We start from the raw sequence: 17,362 nt of genomic DNA, 5'->3' as shown, positions 1-17,362 counted from the left end.
GGAGTCTGCTTAGGATTCTCTCTCTCTCTCTCTCTCTCTCTCTCACTCACTCTCTCTCTCTCTCTCTTTCTCTAAAATAAATTTGTTTTAATTTTTTTAAAAAGGAAAGGCATGTGTTTCCAAAGCCACGAAGGTTGTTAGGGTCGGGGTTCAGTGCTTGGCCGCACTTGTCCTGTCCCTTGGCACCCCAGCTATGGCTGTGACCACCCTGAGTCCTGGGGCAAGAAAACCGAGCACACGGCGGAGGCCAGGCCACCAGAGGACCTGGGCCACATCAACTGACGGGGACCCAGACTGCAGCCAGCACCCGTCCCGACGTGTGAGCCCAAAGCCCACCACCCCCGTTCTCACTGCGTCCGCCCTGCTGTCACCACTGCACTTCATCCTCAGTGACACAGGACCCCCGTTCAGAGGACGGGATCCGGTCTGTGTCCTCTCTCCAGATGTAACTGCTTACAGGGTTTGGGTTTTGTTTCGTTTGACCCTCTGATCCAGTTGGCAGGGAGACAGGATGAGCAGGACTTCACAGGTCATGGGAGACTCCCCAGAGAAAACACTGACACCTACAGCTAAGTGACACTCGGAGCCACGCAGGTTCCTCGTAGGGCACCCCCAGAGCGGAGCACAGACCAGACAGACGAGCATGAACATCCAGGAAGAAAGGTCCAGAACCTGACACCGAGCAGGGGTGTCTGGCCAAATGAACAAGTGGACAGAACCCAGCGAGTGTGCCTTTACGACACCAGCCATGTCCCTCCGGCCGTCCCCAGACTGTCTGTCATCACTTGTGACTCAGGAGATTCCACTGATAACACACTGGGGAGCGTGGGTATTAATACCCAAAATAGTTCCTGAACAGAAGTCACTCGCTGATGCTTGCAGAGCCCAGAGCTGCTGAGGGTAACTTTATCTGATGGTAAACTTAGAACGCATTTACTGTCAACGCTAGGGAGCTGGGTGTCCAGTTAGACCATTGTGGGGTGGAAGAGCCTTTTCACACAGCAGCCCTTGCTGTGAGGCTGTGCGGAACCTTCCAGAACAGCCACACCCTCCTTGCTGTCCATCACGAGCCCGTTACCCCTCCCACTAACATAGAAGCCAAGGGACACCAGGCAGTTGACCGGCCACGTCTTTGGGGTCCCCACCACTAATCACCTGGGCAAAGCTGAGCAGGTTCTGACACAGGAGGCATGGGGGGAGGTGAGCTGACCCCAGCCCCAAGGGCTTTGAGGGGTTCGGGATGGGTGGGGGCGGGGAGGGAGCAGCCACAGCCCCAAGGACCCCCCCCCAGGGGCTCAGGACAGGTCTGGTGGGGGGGCAGGTGAGCAGCCCCCAGTGGCTCAGCGTGGGTGGGGTGAGCTTGCGTGTAGAGCGAAGGAGGCGGAGCCACCCACCCTGCAGGCCCCCAGCCGGCCACTCTGCCTCCAGGCGGGTGGGGAACTGGCTGTGGGGACAGATGGTCTGCACCTTTTTGGGGTGGAGCCTCCCCGCATTCACAGTTGTCCCAGCGCCCCGAGCTGAGCTCTGGAGTTCAGTGCTAGCTACTGTACAGAAGTTTCATAGAACAGAAAAGGTTTTAAAATGAAATGCAAGGCTCACACACACCGTCCTCTGCCGCTGGCCCCGTGGCCGGGAGGGCGGTTGCCTCCCGACAGGGAGGGGCCCTGCTCCCAGGGGGGCCCCAAGGCTTGCCTGCCCCCCGTCAGGTCCCCACCCCACCCCACACGCACACCTGCCGTCGTAGGAACAGGCCCCACTCGGGGGGTGGCTGAGCAGGCCCTGGGTTTCTCTGCTCAGGCTGGAGGAGGGGAGGGGGTCCTCAGGCTTCACACTCAGGGTGTTCTCTCCCTCCAGGCGTCGCTGTCCCCACACCAGCCACCAAGCCTACCGTCCCTATATTCATTCCCTCTCCTCTCCCAGCGGTGACGAGTCACGTGGGAGGGGACGGAGGTGTTAGCTAACCTTACTGTGGTGGCTACATCACATCGTAACCGTGCATCAGATCATCGCCGGACACCCTAACTTTACAGGGTGTCACTCGCCAATGACCCGTCCGTCAATGGTGCTAGGGAAGGAGGGAGGCAGGGGGCCAGGGTCCGAGGCTGGAGGTGCCCCAGCCCCCAGGGAGGCACCAGCCCTCCTGACCCCTTGATTTTATTTTCTGTCTTTAATGTTTACTTATGTATTTTGAGAGAGAGAAGGAGAGGGAGACAGACAGAGCAAGCGAGAGTGTAGGGGAGGGGGAGAGAGAGACAGAGACAGAGACAGAGAGACAGAGAGAGAATCCCAAGCAGGTTCCAGCTGTCAGCACAGAGTCCAACGGGGGACTCGGCCCCATGACCTGAGCTGAAATCAAGAGCCAGACACTCAACCGCCTGAGCCCCAGGACACAGCTGCAGGGCAGGGGATGGGGGAGGGCAGTCAAGGGGGCCCCTCAACCCAGGGTCTGGACCGGGGTCCACAGCACACACACCTGCTGCAGAGCCGCTCACTTAGACCAGGGGGCCCTGGCCCCTCCCCCTGCGCCCACCCCTCCCCCACAGGCTGAACTCCAAGTGCCACCCCCCAGGGGCCGGGGGGGACCGGAGGAGAATGCCTCTCTGACCGGCTTCCATACCCCACGTCCTTCTCTCTGGTCTCTCTGGAAGACGCCCCGCACCGCCTGCCAGATTGGCTCACTGCCATGGCTCACGGCTCGGGGGTAACAGAATCAGAAGCACATTCAGGAAACCCTTGTGCACGGAGGGAAGCCTACTGTCCACTGTCCTCTGCAGTGACCCCCCCACAGCCCGGCCTCGAAGGGCTTGCCCCTCCCCAACACAAGCGTGGTGAACCATGCGTTTCTTCCCTACAAACTTCCAAGTGTTCCTTCTCCATTTGAGAGAGAAGACCCAGGCCACGTCTGCTGTGAGCTCAGCCAACCCTCCAGTCGCCCCTGTGTAGACCCCTCCTCTGCCCCCCCACCCGCCCGCAGCCCCACCCCAGGAGGAGGCCTGGCTCGTGCTCAGACCGGGACAAGACAGTGCAAAGGGACAAGACCGGGAGCTTGAACTTCAGCGGGTGGCCCGGGGTCAAGGGTGAGTCTCACTGTCGCGACGGGGACCGGACTGCTGGGCGAGTTCTCCCGGAACAGGTGCACCAGAGCCCGTGGATTGTGAACACACCTCCACGTGCGACCAGGTCGGTGGGGCGAGAAGTCAGCTCACCACGTGGCCCAAACAGCGGACCAACGACCTAAGTCCAGACCCTCCGGAATGTTCGGGGCGGCGGCAAGACAGACACTCCTCTTCCGCATCCACCAGGGAAGGGCCTGACTTCTTCACCTGCCCCGGTGAGGTTCCACATCTCCGAGGGTCTGTTCATGGAGGATGAGCCCGTTCGAACCCACCAGCGTTCCGCACGGCCCACAGCCCTGCCCCGACGCCCTGCCCTGCGCCCGCCCCCCCCCCCCAGGACGTGTGTCCCCGCCTCCACGGGGTTTCTGCCATCACCCAGGCCTTGCTGCCTGCCGCCGCGGCTCTGAGACCCACACTCAGAATTCTTGCCCAAGAAGGCCGGGCGTCGCTGGAAAAGGCAGCCGGGCTGACCCAGGTCCCCCCAAGCCACAGGCAGGGCCCGTGGAGGGAGCACACTGAGGGTGTCTGCGTTCCTGTCCCTGGTGAGCTCTGTCGTGGGGGGCGGCGTGGCACTGGGCTCTCACTCCCCGCGCCCGCTGTTGGCTCTCCCGTCCGGCACTCAGGCGACCTGTGCCCTTGAGCTGCTAGGATGCTCGGAACCTCCCCTCTGGCCGTGGCGAGTGACCACAAACGCCCTCCCACCGCAAACAGGTAGAAAATCAGGCAAACACAGGGCGGTTGCTTGCAGGCGCTGGGTGGCAGGCAGAAGCTGACTGTAGGCCACAGGCGGGCGGCCTGCCCTCGGGGGTGGGGCCTGGGGAAGCAGGACCCACAGGAAGACCCAGACACACCTGACTCCGCGGCCCAGTCCCAGAGCCTGGGGCCCCCGCATCCCTGTCCGAGGCTGCCTGCCCTGTGTGCGGGGCAAGCCACCGTGTCCCTGCCCTGTCCAAACGGGGGTCTCCTGGGGGTCACAGTCTGGGGATACCTGAGAAGGCCAGGCCTTAAGAATAAGAAACGTGTCCTGGAGGAAGGGCCACAGACAAAAGGACTCAGAACGGGCCCAAGGGGTGTGGGGCCAGGCCCTTATCCGTGGGGCAACACCCCGTCCCAAGGGGATCACTTCTTCCTCACTGGCCTCGTACCTACCCTGCAGGCTGGCCGTCATGTAATGTCATGGAGTGACCTCTCACACAACACGGGCAACAACAGAGCAGAGCGGAGACCAGGAAAGTACAGTGCTCCCACTGGAGCCAGAGAAAGGAACAAGTTAGGGGCAGCCCCCAGATGCCGCCCTCTCCCTCCTGGCCAGGAGGACAGAGTCTTGGGAAAGAGCTCAGTGTCTGAAATGAAAATACGCTGGTGACTCAGGAGCAGGAAAGAGGCAAATGAGCAAGAAAAGAAGGGGAGAGGGGAGGGGAGGGGAGGGGAGGGAAGGGAGGAGGAGAGGAGAGGGAGAGGAGGAGGGAGAGTAGAGGGGAGGGAGAGGGGAGGGAGAGGGGAGGGAGAGGGGAGGAGAGAGAGAGAGGAGGGAGGAGGAGAGGAGAGGAAGAGGAGGAGGGAGAGGTGAGGGGAGGGAGAGGAGAGGGAGAGGGGAGGGGAGGGAGAGGGGAGAGGGGAGGGAGGAGGAGAGGAGAGGGAGAGGAGGAGGGAGAGTAGAGGGGAAGGAGAGGGGAGGGAGAAGAGAGGAAGGAGGAGAAGGGAGGGAGAGGGGGAGAGGGGAGGGAGGGAGAGAAGAGGGAGGAGGAGGGAGAGGGAGAGGAGGAGGGAGAGTAAAGGGGAGGGGAGGGAGAGGAGAGGGGATGGAGAGGAGAGGAAGGAGGAGAGAGGAGGGAGAGGAAGGAGGAGAGGGGAGGGAGAGGAAGGAGGAGAGGGGAGGGAGAGGAAGGAAGAGAGGGGGAGAGGGGGAGAGGAGAGGGGAGGGAGAGGGGGAGAGGGGAGGGGAAGTAGGGAGGGAGGAGGAGAAGAGAGGGAGAGGAGGAGGGAGAGGAGGAGGGAGAGGAGGAGGGAGAGGAGAGGGGAGGGAAAAGGGCAGGGAGAGGGGGAGAAGAGAGGGAGAGGGGAGGGGGAGGAAGAGGGGGAGTGGGGAGAGGGGGAAAGGGGAGATGGGAGGGAGGGAGAGGGGGAGAGGGGAGGGGAGGGAGGGAGGCAGGAAGAGAAGAGAGGGAGAGGAGGAGGGAGAGGGGAGAGAGGGGGAGAGGGGAGAAGGGAGGGAGGGAGGAGGAGAGGAGAGGGGAGAGGGGAGAGAGGGAAGAAGGGAGGGATCGGCCTGAAGAGGCCGCCGGCTCCCGGGGGCAGTGCCCGGGCAGTGGCTGAGCACCCATCCACGGCGGCCCCCTCGCCATTCTCAGCTCCTGTCTGCGGTGACAGGTCTGTGCCCACAACTCCCAGCCAGCCGCGGCCTCCCAAGGAGCCTGACCTGTGGCGCACACTCATGAAGCAGAAAGCATGCGATTACGGTTCGAGTGTGTGCGGAAGGGAGCACGGTGGCCAGAAGAGTGTGGGTTCGTGCTCCCGCTGGGATCTCACACCCGCTGAGGGGCCGACAGCCTGTGGCACGCCACGGGCCCAGTCATGATCCCCAGAACGACTACAAAAGGCAGAGCACGAAGAGGCACGACTAAGAGGCCAGCAGAGGAAGTAAATTAAGGTGAAATACTAGGGGCGCCTGGGTGGCTCCTTCGGTGGAGCGTCTGACTCTTGCTTTCAGCTCAGGTCATGATCCCCGCGTCACGAGATCGAGCCCTGAGCCAGGCTCTGCGCTGACGGCTCGAGCCTGGAGGCGGCTTCGGATTCTGTCTCCCTCTCTCTGCCCCTCCCCGCTCACTGGCACACATTCTCTCTCGCTCTCTCTCTCCCTCTCTCTAAATGAATAAATAAATAAACATTTTAGAAAATGAAGTGCCAAAAAAATTCTGAAAAAAGGTAGGAGTGGAGGAACCGAGGAAGAAAAAGCAGAACAGATACAAAACAAATGCCAAGATAAGACTGTTAAGAAACAAACAAGAAAGGGGGATTCCGAGCCAACTGTATGGAAAAGTGCACACAACACAAAGGCAGAAACAAAGACGGAGGTCATCAGACTGAGATGCACGCCAGGACCCAACTCCACTTCAAGCATGGGGACCCAGGCCGCATGTCTCCGGGACAGGGGTGCGCCCGGCCGGCCAGCGTCAGAGAGCCGAGGTGCCCACGTCAGACCACGCGGCGTCCCAGGGGAAACGAGGGGCTCCGGATCGTGACAAAGGAATCATCGTGACAAAGGAATCAGCCGCCAGGAAGACCTAAAAATCCTAAATCCTGGTGAACCTGATACCCGAGTTTCAAAATGTAACAGGAAACCGGGCAGAACTGAAGGGCGGGGCTCGGACGCTTCAGCAACAGGTAAGGACTTAGAAGCACCGGCGGCCCGGCGGACAGGATGCACGTTTACAGAACTTTGCACACAACAATTGCCGAAAACACATCATTGTCGAGTGTGTGAGGCACACTTACCACGGATGTCTGCCACCATGAGTCACGAAGGAGATGCAAACCGAGGCCACACGGACATGCCACTACCCCTGCGTCGGGTCACAGAGGCGGTGACGGGCCCGGCACCCGCCGGAGGCTCCGAAATAGGGTCAGGAAGAGGGTCCGGGTCGTGGCAGCTGCGGCTAGGTGCGCAGTGCCCGCTGAGGGTGGCCCTTCTTTCTTAAAAAGCTCCGTTCTAACGCCGCTCGCCGAAGGAAAATCAGAGAGCTTCTCTTGGTTACGCTAAGGCTGTGCTTGGCGGGACCAGGCCCCTGTCAAAACCTAGCTGAAAATTAGTGGAAACGGCAAGCTTCCCGTGGGCAGCAGGGGGTGAGTAACGCCCAGGCAGCGGAGGAGAGAGGCCTGGGGATCCAGGAAGCTCAGAGTCAACGTTGGAGGAAAGGACTCGCAGCCATTTTGCTCTGAGGCCCACGGTCAGCGTCCAGTGCCTCCCCGACCCTCGGGGGAGCCCAGAGGTGGCCAGGAGCCCAGGGCGGCCGTCGCTGGAAAAGTCAAAACTCCCGGGCAGGCAGAGAAGTAACAGCTGCAGCAGAGAGGAGGGGGAGGGGGATCGCTGGGCCGCCAGGGAGGGATCAGCTGTTTGTCACACACATCGTGTTACGTATAGAATTATTTTGACTTTTACACACCACAGAAAGTCCCACTTTGCCGTGATCTAAGGAAAATGATACTGCAGCCCCAGTGCCACCAGGAAGCAGGGAGAAGAAGCGGCTCCTGAACCCTGCGTTTCTGGGAGTTAGAATGTTTCCTATCACTTTCCTAATAAAAACGGAGGGGGTGGGGCGCCTGGGTGGCTCAGTCGGTTAAGCGGCCGACTTCAGCTCAGGTCACGATCTCACGGTCCGTGAGTTCGAGCCCCGCGTCGGGCTCTGGGCTGATGGCTCGGAGCCTGGAGCCTGCTTCCGATTCTGTGTCTCCCTCTCTCTCTGCCCCTCCCCCGTTCATGCTCTGTCTCTCTCTGTCTCAAAAATAAAATAAACGTTAAGAAAGGTTTTAAAAAAAAAAAAAAACGGAGGGGGAGGTTCAGGTCACAAGTGGTAAGTGTGCGCTCTTGTGGGCGCCTGGGGACAAGCTCTTCCAGGAGGCAGGCCCACCCCTTCCCTGGTGCTTGAAGGAGGACCTAAGATCTGCCCTGGCTCTGACCCCACACTCACCCAGCCCCTTTGTGATTACAATGGTAGAGCCTTCCAGAATTTTCTGGAAAACAATGCCAGACTACATTTGCTGATGAGAAGGGCTGGAGTATAGGATAGATGTGTTTTCTGATCAAAATCAACAAATTGTCCTGACTTTTCAACTCAGAAGAAAGATGATAGAAAAGCATTTCAGATGGGACAGTTCGAAGTCAGGATTCCAGCTGATAGAGTTTGCAGAGTGGGATCGAAGCCACCTGCCAGGGCCTCGGGCAAGGGCATCTGGTACCTACAGGAGGCCAGCCGTGGCAGGGATGTGCTGGGACTGACGGTGCACTGTGGCTGCCCTCAGGGAGAGGGCCTGGGAAAGTGCCCATCCACCGCCTGCGTCCCAGTGCAGGGCATGAACTAATCAGGGTCTGTCTGGTGCAGCCCTGTCACCCCCTGCCCTGCAGGAGGTCTCCTTGAAGCCCCCCTCCGCACACACAGGGCCCTTCCTTCTTCCCCCAGCTTGAGAAGCTCACATCGCTGTGCTCAGTCCCTGGCACGCAGGAAGTGTGACTCATTCCTTCACTAGAACATTTACCAAAAATCAGGAAATTGTTCACACTTTGAGACCCCCCCACCCCCCGGCTCTGGCTGAACTAACAGTACTTGCATTTAAAATGTGTCTGCCTTTGGTTCTCTTCGAGATGTTTTAGACATTCAGTGTCTCTATTATTGATTGAGTTCCCAAAAATAGTTATTGCTACATCATACTGAATTGGGCCCAACCTGGACATTCAGGCTGTACAAGAGACAGGTGTGGAATCAGGTGGAGACTCAAGTACAGGGTCAGGTGTGGGCCCAGGTGTGGGTCAGGCGTGAACTCAGGTGCAGACTCAGTGTGGGCTCAGGTGTGGGCTCAGGTGTGAGCCCAGGTGCGGGTCAGGCATGAGCTCAGGTGCAGACTCAATGTGCGCCCAGGTGTGGGTCAGGCATGAACTCAGGGGCAGACTCAGTGTGGGCTCAGGTGTGGGTCAGGTGTGGGTCAGGTGTGGGTCAGGTGCAGACTCAATGTGGGCCCAGGTGTGGGTCAGGTGTGGGCTCAGGTGCAGTCTCAGGTGCAGACTCAGGTGTAGGCTGTCCTAGATTTGCGTCCCAGGCACGCCTTGGCATTTTAGCCGGTGTCTGTGAGCCTGCAGTCTCCCGTGATTACGAAGGTAAACAGGCGCTCAAAGGAGCTGGTGTGCCCGGATGCGGATGCCAGGATGAGGATCTGTCACAGAGCGAGTGCGTTTGCTCTCCGCATTTGCTATCGGTCTTATTAATGAAACTTAATTCTTAATGAGTTAATTATTAATAATTTAATGAAATTTAGCTATTCATAAAGACTAATGTTAATGATGTCGATGACGGATGGAGTTTGCTGGGTTTTAACAAACCGTCTGATTAAACAAATATTTAAACAGCTGCCATCAGTCGCGCCATCGCGGGGCTGCGTGTCCCGCCAGCGGCCACACGGGGGCGCCTCAGGACAGCGCGGGCGGCCAGGAGCTGGAGGCGGGGCCGGAGAAGGGGCGGGGCTGGGGTGAGGGGAGGGGAGGGGAGGGGCTGGAAGAGGGGCAGGCGTCTGGAGAAGAGGAAGGGACTGAGGGGGGTTGGGCTGGGGGCCAGGGGTCGGGGCGGTTTAGGGTGTCAGGGGCTCGAGAAGGGGCCGGGAGCTGGAGGAGGGAGCGGGAATGGAAAGGGCCCATCGCGGCCAACCGGCAGAGGGACCAGGTGGACCCTTACCTCCTGACTCTCACCAGGGCTCCCCCAGTGGGGTGGGAGGCTTCCATCCCTCAATCAATCAGAAGAGACCCTGGTTTCAGATATTAAGCTCCTCCCCAGGGCAGCCCTGGTGAGCAGGGTCCCTGAGCTGAGGGAGGTGCTCCCCAGGGGGTCCTCTGGGAAGGACAGGCCCCTCTGGCCAGCCCCTGGCAGGGTTCCCGACCCCCACCCTCGTGGGGCAGGAGGGTCTCCAGCGCCCATCCCAAAGGGACGCTGGTCCTGCCCTGGGACCCCCGCGACTGTGGGCAGAGTGTCCCTCCCTGGAGAGAGTCCAGCGGCAGATCCCACGGTGGGCACTGCCACCCCCCAGTCATTTCCAGGGAAGCCAGTGAGCTGGGCGAGGACCCATGTGTGGGGACAGGACAGGGAACCTGCCCATGTCGGACCTCCCTAACAGACTCCCGGGTAGGTGTCCACACCCAGTGTAGATGGGATGCTGGGGGGCGGGGCGGGGGGGGGGGGGTAGGGTTGGGGGGGGAGGGGGAGGGGGCGGGGTGGCAGCTGCCCCAGGACAGAGGGCTCTCACCTGGTGTGGGTCCTGCCCTCCCAGTGAGGCTCTCACCCAGTGTAGACGGGACTTGGAGGGTCTGTGTTTAGGTCTGCCCCAGGTCCCAGTGGCATCAGGTGAGGGCTCCTGTTCAGGCTGGCTGAGGTCTGTAGACCCTGTGTCCCACACAGGTTTGGCCTTCAGGGCAGGGCAGAACCTTCTGGGTTTGCTGGTATTTGAAGCCTCACCTGCACCTCTTCTCTCCCATCCAACAACGTAGTCGGTGCAGGAGCACCCTGTCCCCGTGCCTCCCCCAACATGCACCTGTAGGATCCAGGTCAGGCCAGAGGGCAACTGGGCAGAGCCCTGGACGAAGGTTACCATACACTCAGCACCCCCCCACACAAGGCAAGGCTTCCCCAGACCCTCTCATCTGACCCCCCGCTGCCCAAATCTCAGACCTCGGGGTCCCTGCAGACAACTCCCCACCTCCCTGGGGCCCCGCCTGGAGAAGGAGGGCATGGGGGCCTGACATGGTCATGCCCAATGTCATGCCTCCACCTGGCTGGGAACTGCACAGCCCAATACCCCTGCCCCTTAGAAGTGGGCCCTGTGGCCTCTGAAGACAGAAATCCAGAGTGTGGCTGACGGGAGGGTTCTGATTTCTGGCATGGATGGCCCTTCTCCCACCACAGCAGTGCTGTCACGCACGGGGTCCTGGGGCAGGTCGGGGGGCAGGGAGTTCACCACGGCTCAAGGGGGCTTTTACCTTTTCCCAGAGCGGCAGGGGTGTGGCAAGTGGTCTGCTCCAGGAGGGTCCCAGGGGTCCACACAGGAACGCGGCTCGTGCACGGCCCGCGTCCCCGTGCTCAAAGGGCAGAGCGTCCCGGCCCAGCACACCCGGCAGGGAGTCCAGAAGCCATCAGGGGAACAAGTGCTGGGCACGACCGGGTCCCTGCAGGGAGGTGCCCGCCACACCCGCCCACCTCCAACCCTTCCGGGTGCTGGCTTCCACTCAGCCCAAGAGCACTGTGGGTTTTTTTCCGTTTAACTTTTATTTTACTGGATTGTAACACTCACACAGACAAGTGCCTGGAGCACGCGTGGGCAGCTTGGCGGACAATCACGGCGTGGACATCCACGAAGCCACGACTCACATCAAGAGACAGAACACACACGGAAGTGGGAAGGGGAGGGAAGGGTAAGGACCAGCTGTCAGAGGACTCAGCTCAGGGAGGGCAGGGAGGGGGGGCAGGGGGCCCGGGGGTGCAGACAGGGGCGGGGGTCCCATTGCTCTGCGGCCTGGGCGGCCCTGCTGGAGGGGCGCAGCGGGGACTGGACGGGGGGCGTCGGCCTCACCCTGGCCGTCAGGGGCTGAACTTGTACAGGTACATAATCCACAGGATGCAGACGGTCATGGACACCCAGATCCACACTTCTTCGTAGGGGTCGAAGCAGGGCCTGCAGCAGCCGTCCTCGGGGCACAAGTCCTCCTCCCAGCCGGGCTCGGGGCAGGACCTGCCCAGCCTGGCCCGCGGCCGCCTCCTCTTCTGGGACTGGCCACGGGGGGCCAGGCCACCCCTCGGGGAGCCGCTGGCGGTGGAGCTGGGGCCCACACACTTTATGATGTTGAAGACCGAGAAGGGGATGGTGACGGAGCCCTCGCTGATGGTGACGGGTCTGCGGGCGTGGGGCCCCTGCGGGGGCTCCCGGCCAGCGACGGCGGGGCCCTGGCCGCCGCCCCCCTCCTCTTTGCCTTGGGTGACGCCCGCAGAAGCACCCTTGCCTGTGCCTTCGTCAGTAAAGATGAAGGGGAAGGTGACGGAGCCGTTGACGATGGGGAAGGAGTCCTCCTCTATGACGATGTTGGCCAAAGACGAGGGGAAAGTGACGGAGCCCTCTCCGTCATCCGTGAGGCCGACGATGTAGGACACTGGCAACCGGCTGCTCCCCGCAGGGCCCCGGTCACCCGGGTCGGTGTCAGTGGGGCTGGGGATGGAGCCCCGGCCCTTGAAGATGAAGCCTTTGAGCTGGAAGGGCCTGATGCTGTTGATGAGGAGGCCTCGGCCGTGGAAGATGGGGCTCTTGAAGTTCACCGGGAGCCCTTTGCCCTTGGGCGGGGCCGTGGGCTTGGCAGGCAAGTAGATGGAGCCCCTACCAATGACGAGCGGCCCGCGGGGGTCAGCCGCCGGGAGGGAGCCCCCCCTGGGGCCGACACCGCCCCTGGCATCGGCACCGGGCCCCCTGTCCCTGCCCGCATCCACAAGGGAGAAAGGAACCGTGACTATGTCGTCGTCGCGCTCGAAGAAGTTGCTGCTCTCGGACACGGGGTTCCTGATGAAGTCGGACACGGACAGGGGGATGCTGATAGAGTTGGGGGTGTAGCCCCGGGAGCGGTCGACCACGGGCCCGCTGCCAAGGCTGAGCAGCTGCTTGCCGGCAGCGGCCGAGGTCACGCCGTCACCCCCGTACAAGGTGTACCTGCCCTTAATGGAGCCGGGGCTCTGGACCTCAGGCCCCCAGGCCGGGTCTGGGGGCTTCTGGAAGAAGCAGACCCCCAGGTCGCAGGCCTCGCAGCGCTCGCCGAAGCAGATCTCGGGGCACTGGTCCGCGCTGAGGCCCTCCCCGTAGCACTTCTGCAGGATGAACAGAACCAGCTTGTTGAGGAAGAGCCGCACGTTCAGGAGACTCACCTGGCAGGCCCCCTGGGAGCCCGGCGGGCACAGTCGGCAGCGCTGGCCCCAGAGGCGCATCTTCACCAGCCCCAGGCAGCTGGCCGGGTGGAACCACACGTGGAAGAGGATGTGCACGTGCGCTGAGGACCAGCCCCACTGGCAGCGGCCACACTGCAGCCTGAGGAGGACAGAGGGGCCGTGAGCGGCGGGCAGGGCCGAGCGCCCGCGCCCCCTCTGGGAAGGGACAGCGGGCAGGTACACACCCCTGACCTGCAGCCCGCAGTCTGAAAAGCCAAAGGGCAAATTCTTTTCCACCAGTCTGGCGGGAAAACCCGCTCAGGGACGAAGCCCGGCCCGACACCCGTGAGGGGTCACTGCACTGCCTGCTGCGTCCTGCTGCTTTTGTTTTGGGACTCAAGACCCAGGCTTAACAGCCCTGAGGAAATGTCACCAGGAGCCAAGCACCCTGTGAGTACCTGGTGGGGGGGAGCATCGCTGTGGGTACCTGGTGGGGGGAGCACCCATGTGGGTACCTGGTGGGAGGGAGCATCCCTGTGGGTACCTGGTGGGGGGCTGGGGGAGCACCCTGTAGACACCTGGTGGGGGGAGCACCCCTGTGGATACCTGGTGGGGAGTGAGCACCCTGTGGGTACCTGGTGGGGGAAGCACCCCTATGGATACCTGGTGGGGGGAGCACCCATGTGGGTACCTGGTGGGGGGGGGAGCACCCCTGTGGGTACCTGGTGGGGGGGGAGCACCCCTGTGGACACCTGGTGGGAGGGAGCATCCCTGTGGATACCTGGTGGGGGGAGCACCCATGTGGGTACCTGGTGGGGGGAGCATCCCTGTGGATACCTGGTGGGGGGGAGCATCCCTGTGGACACCTGGTGGGGGAAGCACCCCTGTGGATACCTGGTGGGGGGTGAGCACCCTGTGGGTACCTGGTGGGGCAAGCACCCCTGTGGACACCTGGTGGGGGGTGAGCACCCCTGTGGGTACCTCGTGGGGGGTGAGCACCCCTATGGGTACCTGGTGGGTGGAGCATCCTTATGGACACCTGGTGGGGGGAGCACCCTATGGGTACCTGTGGGGAGAGTGGGGGGAGCATCTGCTATGGCTCAGCTGTGCACAGAAACATGGGGAAGCCCTGGAGGGAAGAGCCCCATCCGAGAGGAGAGGAGGTGACAGGGAAATAAAGTCGGGGCAGGGAGGGATGTCTGGAGAGCCGGGAGGGGCTGGGGGCTCCCAGCAGGACAGTGAGAGAGCCTCTTCGACGGGTCCAATCTGGCTCTAAACATGTGAGCAAGAGAGCCATGCACGGGCTGTCTGGGGCTGGTCTGGGGTCTCTGTGGCTGCACGCCCCGGGGCCAGGCAGGGGCCCCCTCTCCCAGACCCTCAGGTCCTGGACGAGTGACCACACGCGGGCATTCCCCAGACAGTGCGGTCACCGGTGAGGACGGGCTCCATGAGCATCGGCCGGCCAGCAGCACACAGCCACAGGTGGCCAGGGAGCACCCATACAGCCAGTGCCCTGGGAGCCGCACTTCCAACTTCATTCCGGTGGAATCAACATGCACGCCAAGGGCCACGTGTTGCAGAATGTAGGGCTGTGCTGTGTGACCCCGCCACTCGCTGGTGTGCCTGCACGAAAGCTGAAAACCAGCTAAACGGTGTTTATGACCCTCAACCACACGTTTCAGGCAGCTTTTTCGCTTGGCTGTGGGACAGTGACGTGTTTCTCCCAACACCTGGGAGAGCCGACAGGCACCGGACACCTGCCCCCGGGGCTTTCAGACGCCGTGTCAGAGTGTGGCTTTCCACGGAGTCCCCCTGGTGACCTGTGAGGCCCCCTCCCCCACTGAACCCCATCCCTGCAGGCCTGGCCCATCCCCACTGCTGTCATCATGCTGACAAGAAGTGGGGTTCATGCAGTGACCCTCACAACACTACGGTTCCCAACCTGGCCCTGGCCAGACACAGCCCCATCTCGGCCTGTGGCCCCTTCGGTCACAGTCATGACTCAGCTTCCCTGTCTCAGGCCCCTCTGCAGGGCAGGGTGTGACCACCATCACCTGCCCATCCCCCATTAGGCCGTCAGTGCTGCCATGGAAACCGGGAGATGCTGCAGTGACTAAGTAAGCCTCCCACGCGTGGGTGGCCGCATCACCCCACCAGCATCTGCCCCCCCACCGCGTCCGCAGGGCCCCGACGGGGGTGGCCAGCACTGCCCAGCTTGCCAGCACTGGGAAGGACAGAACAGGCTGTCCCCCAGCACCCCCACTTCCCAGAAGGGAGGACGCGCTCCGGGCCCACCTACCTGTTGGAGCCAAGAGCAGGCTGGATGCGTGCCCCTCTTCCCTGCCCACAAGGTGCCCGCCGCAGCCGGCCCGGGCCCTGGACTCAGGGCCGACCAAGGGCGGTGCTTCAACAGCTCCTGCCCCTCGCCCCCCAGCACCCCACAGGGAGCCCCCACCCTCAGCGCACCTGGAAAGCCCCCTCAGCCGGTACTGAAAACCGCCACTCTCCATGTGCCCGGAGGCCAGGTTCTCCTCAGGCAGCAGCTCCCAGGTGTCCTGGGGTTTCCTCTTGGCCATCAGCTGGGCCAAGGTGCTGGCCCACACGTCCACCCCGTCCATGCTGGCGCCGGGCTCCGCAGTGCAGTCTGCTGGCTGCACCAGCTCGGGCTCCAAGGAAGCCCTGGGATCCCACATCCTGCACCCTCACCAGCCAATCGCTGTCCTGACAGCCATCCAGTCTCCATGGCAACCGGGTTTGTCTCTGAGGAATGAGAAACAGGCCTTTTTCCTTATCCCCTTGAACATTTTTTATTACGCAAGCAATACGTTTTCATTTCAGAAAAAACGAGAAACGGACAGATTAATAAAAAGGGAAAACTGCAATACAATCAAATCGTACATGATCATCCTTGTGGTGCTGACATCCGTACGTTTTTCACACACGTGCATGTGTAAATTTTCGCATCTATTTTTCATGTACAGGAACTCATGCTAAATATGTTATCGTACAGCGTGGCCTCTTTACTCCACGACATACCGCGGCCGGCGGTCCGTACTCGTCCGTCTGGAAATATCTGACATCTTTCCAGTCCGCAGCTGAGCCCAAGTCTGTGTGCCCCGCCCCCACCCGTGCTCATTCTTTGCCATCAGAAACAAGGCTGTGAGGAACTTTACGGAACATGTATCATTGTGAATTTTCCCATGGTTTTTTTCCAAACTTTTTATTGGCTAGAAACGTAAAACGTGTACCTAAAAAAATGACTAAAACAGAATGCTTCACAAGTTGTTATAAAGATCTCGCGCGGCACCCCCAAAACTCTCTGGGTGCCCCTCCCCTGCAGAGGCTCTACGGGGAGGGGGGGGACCCCTTGGAGCTCCGCCAGCTGAAATGTTTCTTTTTGCCGCTTTGAGCTTTCTGCCAAAGGAACCCTGCAGGACACATACTGTGCGCGCATGTCTGGGCCTCTGCCCCAACCTGGGCAAGCCGCTGTCCACGCGCACGTCCCCCAGATGAAGGTCGGACATCCGTCTTCGGCTTTCAGGACCACTGCCTCCGCCCCCGGGGCCAGCGTGCTCCGTGGGCCTTCCCGGCGGCCTGAGCCTCCTCCGCTCTGACCGCCAGCCTGTCCCCAGGTCCCTGCTCTCCCCCGTGAGTGCGCTGTTTCCCATCTCCCTTCCCACCCCTCCAGGAGTTGGGATGTTGCGCTCTGGTCCTGTTGCTTTGTGGAAGGCCCTGGAGCTCCAGGGTGTGAAGCCAGCCAGCGCCTTCAGAGGGCAGAGCCCCATCCCCTGTGGGGCCCCGGACTCTGTGTCTCGCTGACCTGCACTCAGAGCAATCCTTTCCCCTTCTCGACGGCTGACGAATTCTCTGCTCGCCCAGTCTGCAGCTGATCCTGGCACGTGACTTGATGTTCCCATCATGTTTCGCATTTCTGAAACTTCTTCGATCTCTCAGTGATGTGATATCCGTCTGTCTTGCAGCAAAGGGGAATCGTGGGACAGGAGAGGAAACTATTGGGACACACTTCCAGGAAGGCTCCATAATACAGGACCAGCTGGCTGGGGAAGACCTATTCCCCATCCCACTGTCCCCGGCATCTGTTTATCGATGCAGAGATGATGACCGGCACTCCTGCAGCCCTCTTAGACCATGAGGTGACTATGGTCACCATCTGGTCCTTGATGACAGTTGGAGTCACCACATCACTTCAGCGCTGCCCACCTCTGGAATTATTGTTCAAGAGAGAAGTTCACGCCCAGATGCCGCTGTTAGCTTAGGGCACTGTTTTCTGGGTTTTCTTGGTTATCACACAGGTAATCTCAGCAATTCCACCTGATATGCTGGGGCTGCACCTATGGCCATTGTGTGTAGGTGGGCACGTGTGGTCCTGGTCACACGCCGTGCAGGGGTCCGAGGGGATGGCTGTAGCCCTGGTCCGGGGGGGGGGGGGTCCCCACAGAGATTTTCCTCTGTATGTGACCTGATTGAGCCCAGCGGCCCTGACTACTTCTGCACCGTGCTCTGCCCCGGGCCATACCACAGCCTCGTCTGCGTGGCCGACCCCACAGTTTCCTCCCCTCCAGAGAC

General features: G+C 61.2%; 1 protein-coding gene across 1 annotated transcript; it reads right to left on the bottom strand.

Moving 5' to 3' along the window:
- Window positions 1-11,114: 11,114 nt before the first annotated feature.
- RTP5 (receptor transporter protein 5 (putative)) lies at window positions 11,115-15,480 on the bottom strand. Its single transcript, XM_043578458.1, has 2 exons — window positions 15,242-15,480; window positions 11,115-12,935 (listed from the first exon to the last, which is right to left on the bottom strand). Exons 1-2 carry the CDS (start codon window positions 15,466-15,468, stop codon window positions 11,450-11,452), a joined length of 1,713 nt encoding a protein of 570 aa, XP_043434393.1. The 5' UTR covers window positions 15,469-15,480; the 3' UTR covers window positions 11,115-11,449.
- Window positions 15,481-17,362: the final 1,882 nt, after the last annotated feature.

Source organism: Prionailurus bengalensis, chromosome C1 (genome assembly GCF_016509475.1).
Source record: "Prionailurus bengalensis isolate Pbe53 chromosome C1, Fcat_Pben_1.1_paternal_pri, whole genome shotgun sequence".
NCBI lineage: Eukaryota > Metazoa > Chordata > Mammalia > Carnivora > Felidae > Prionailurus > Prionailurus bengalensis.
This window is presented reverse-complemented; position numbering and strand designations above follow the sequence as displayed.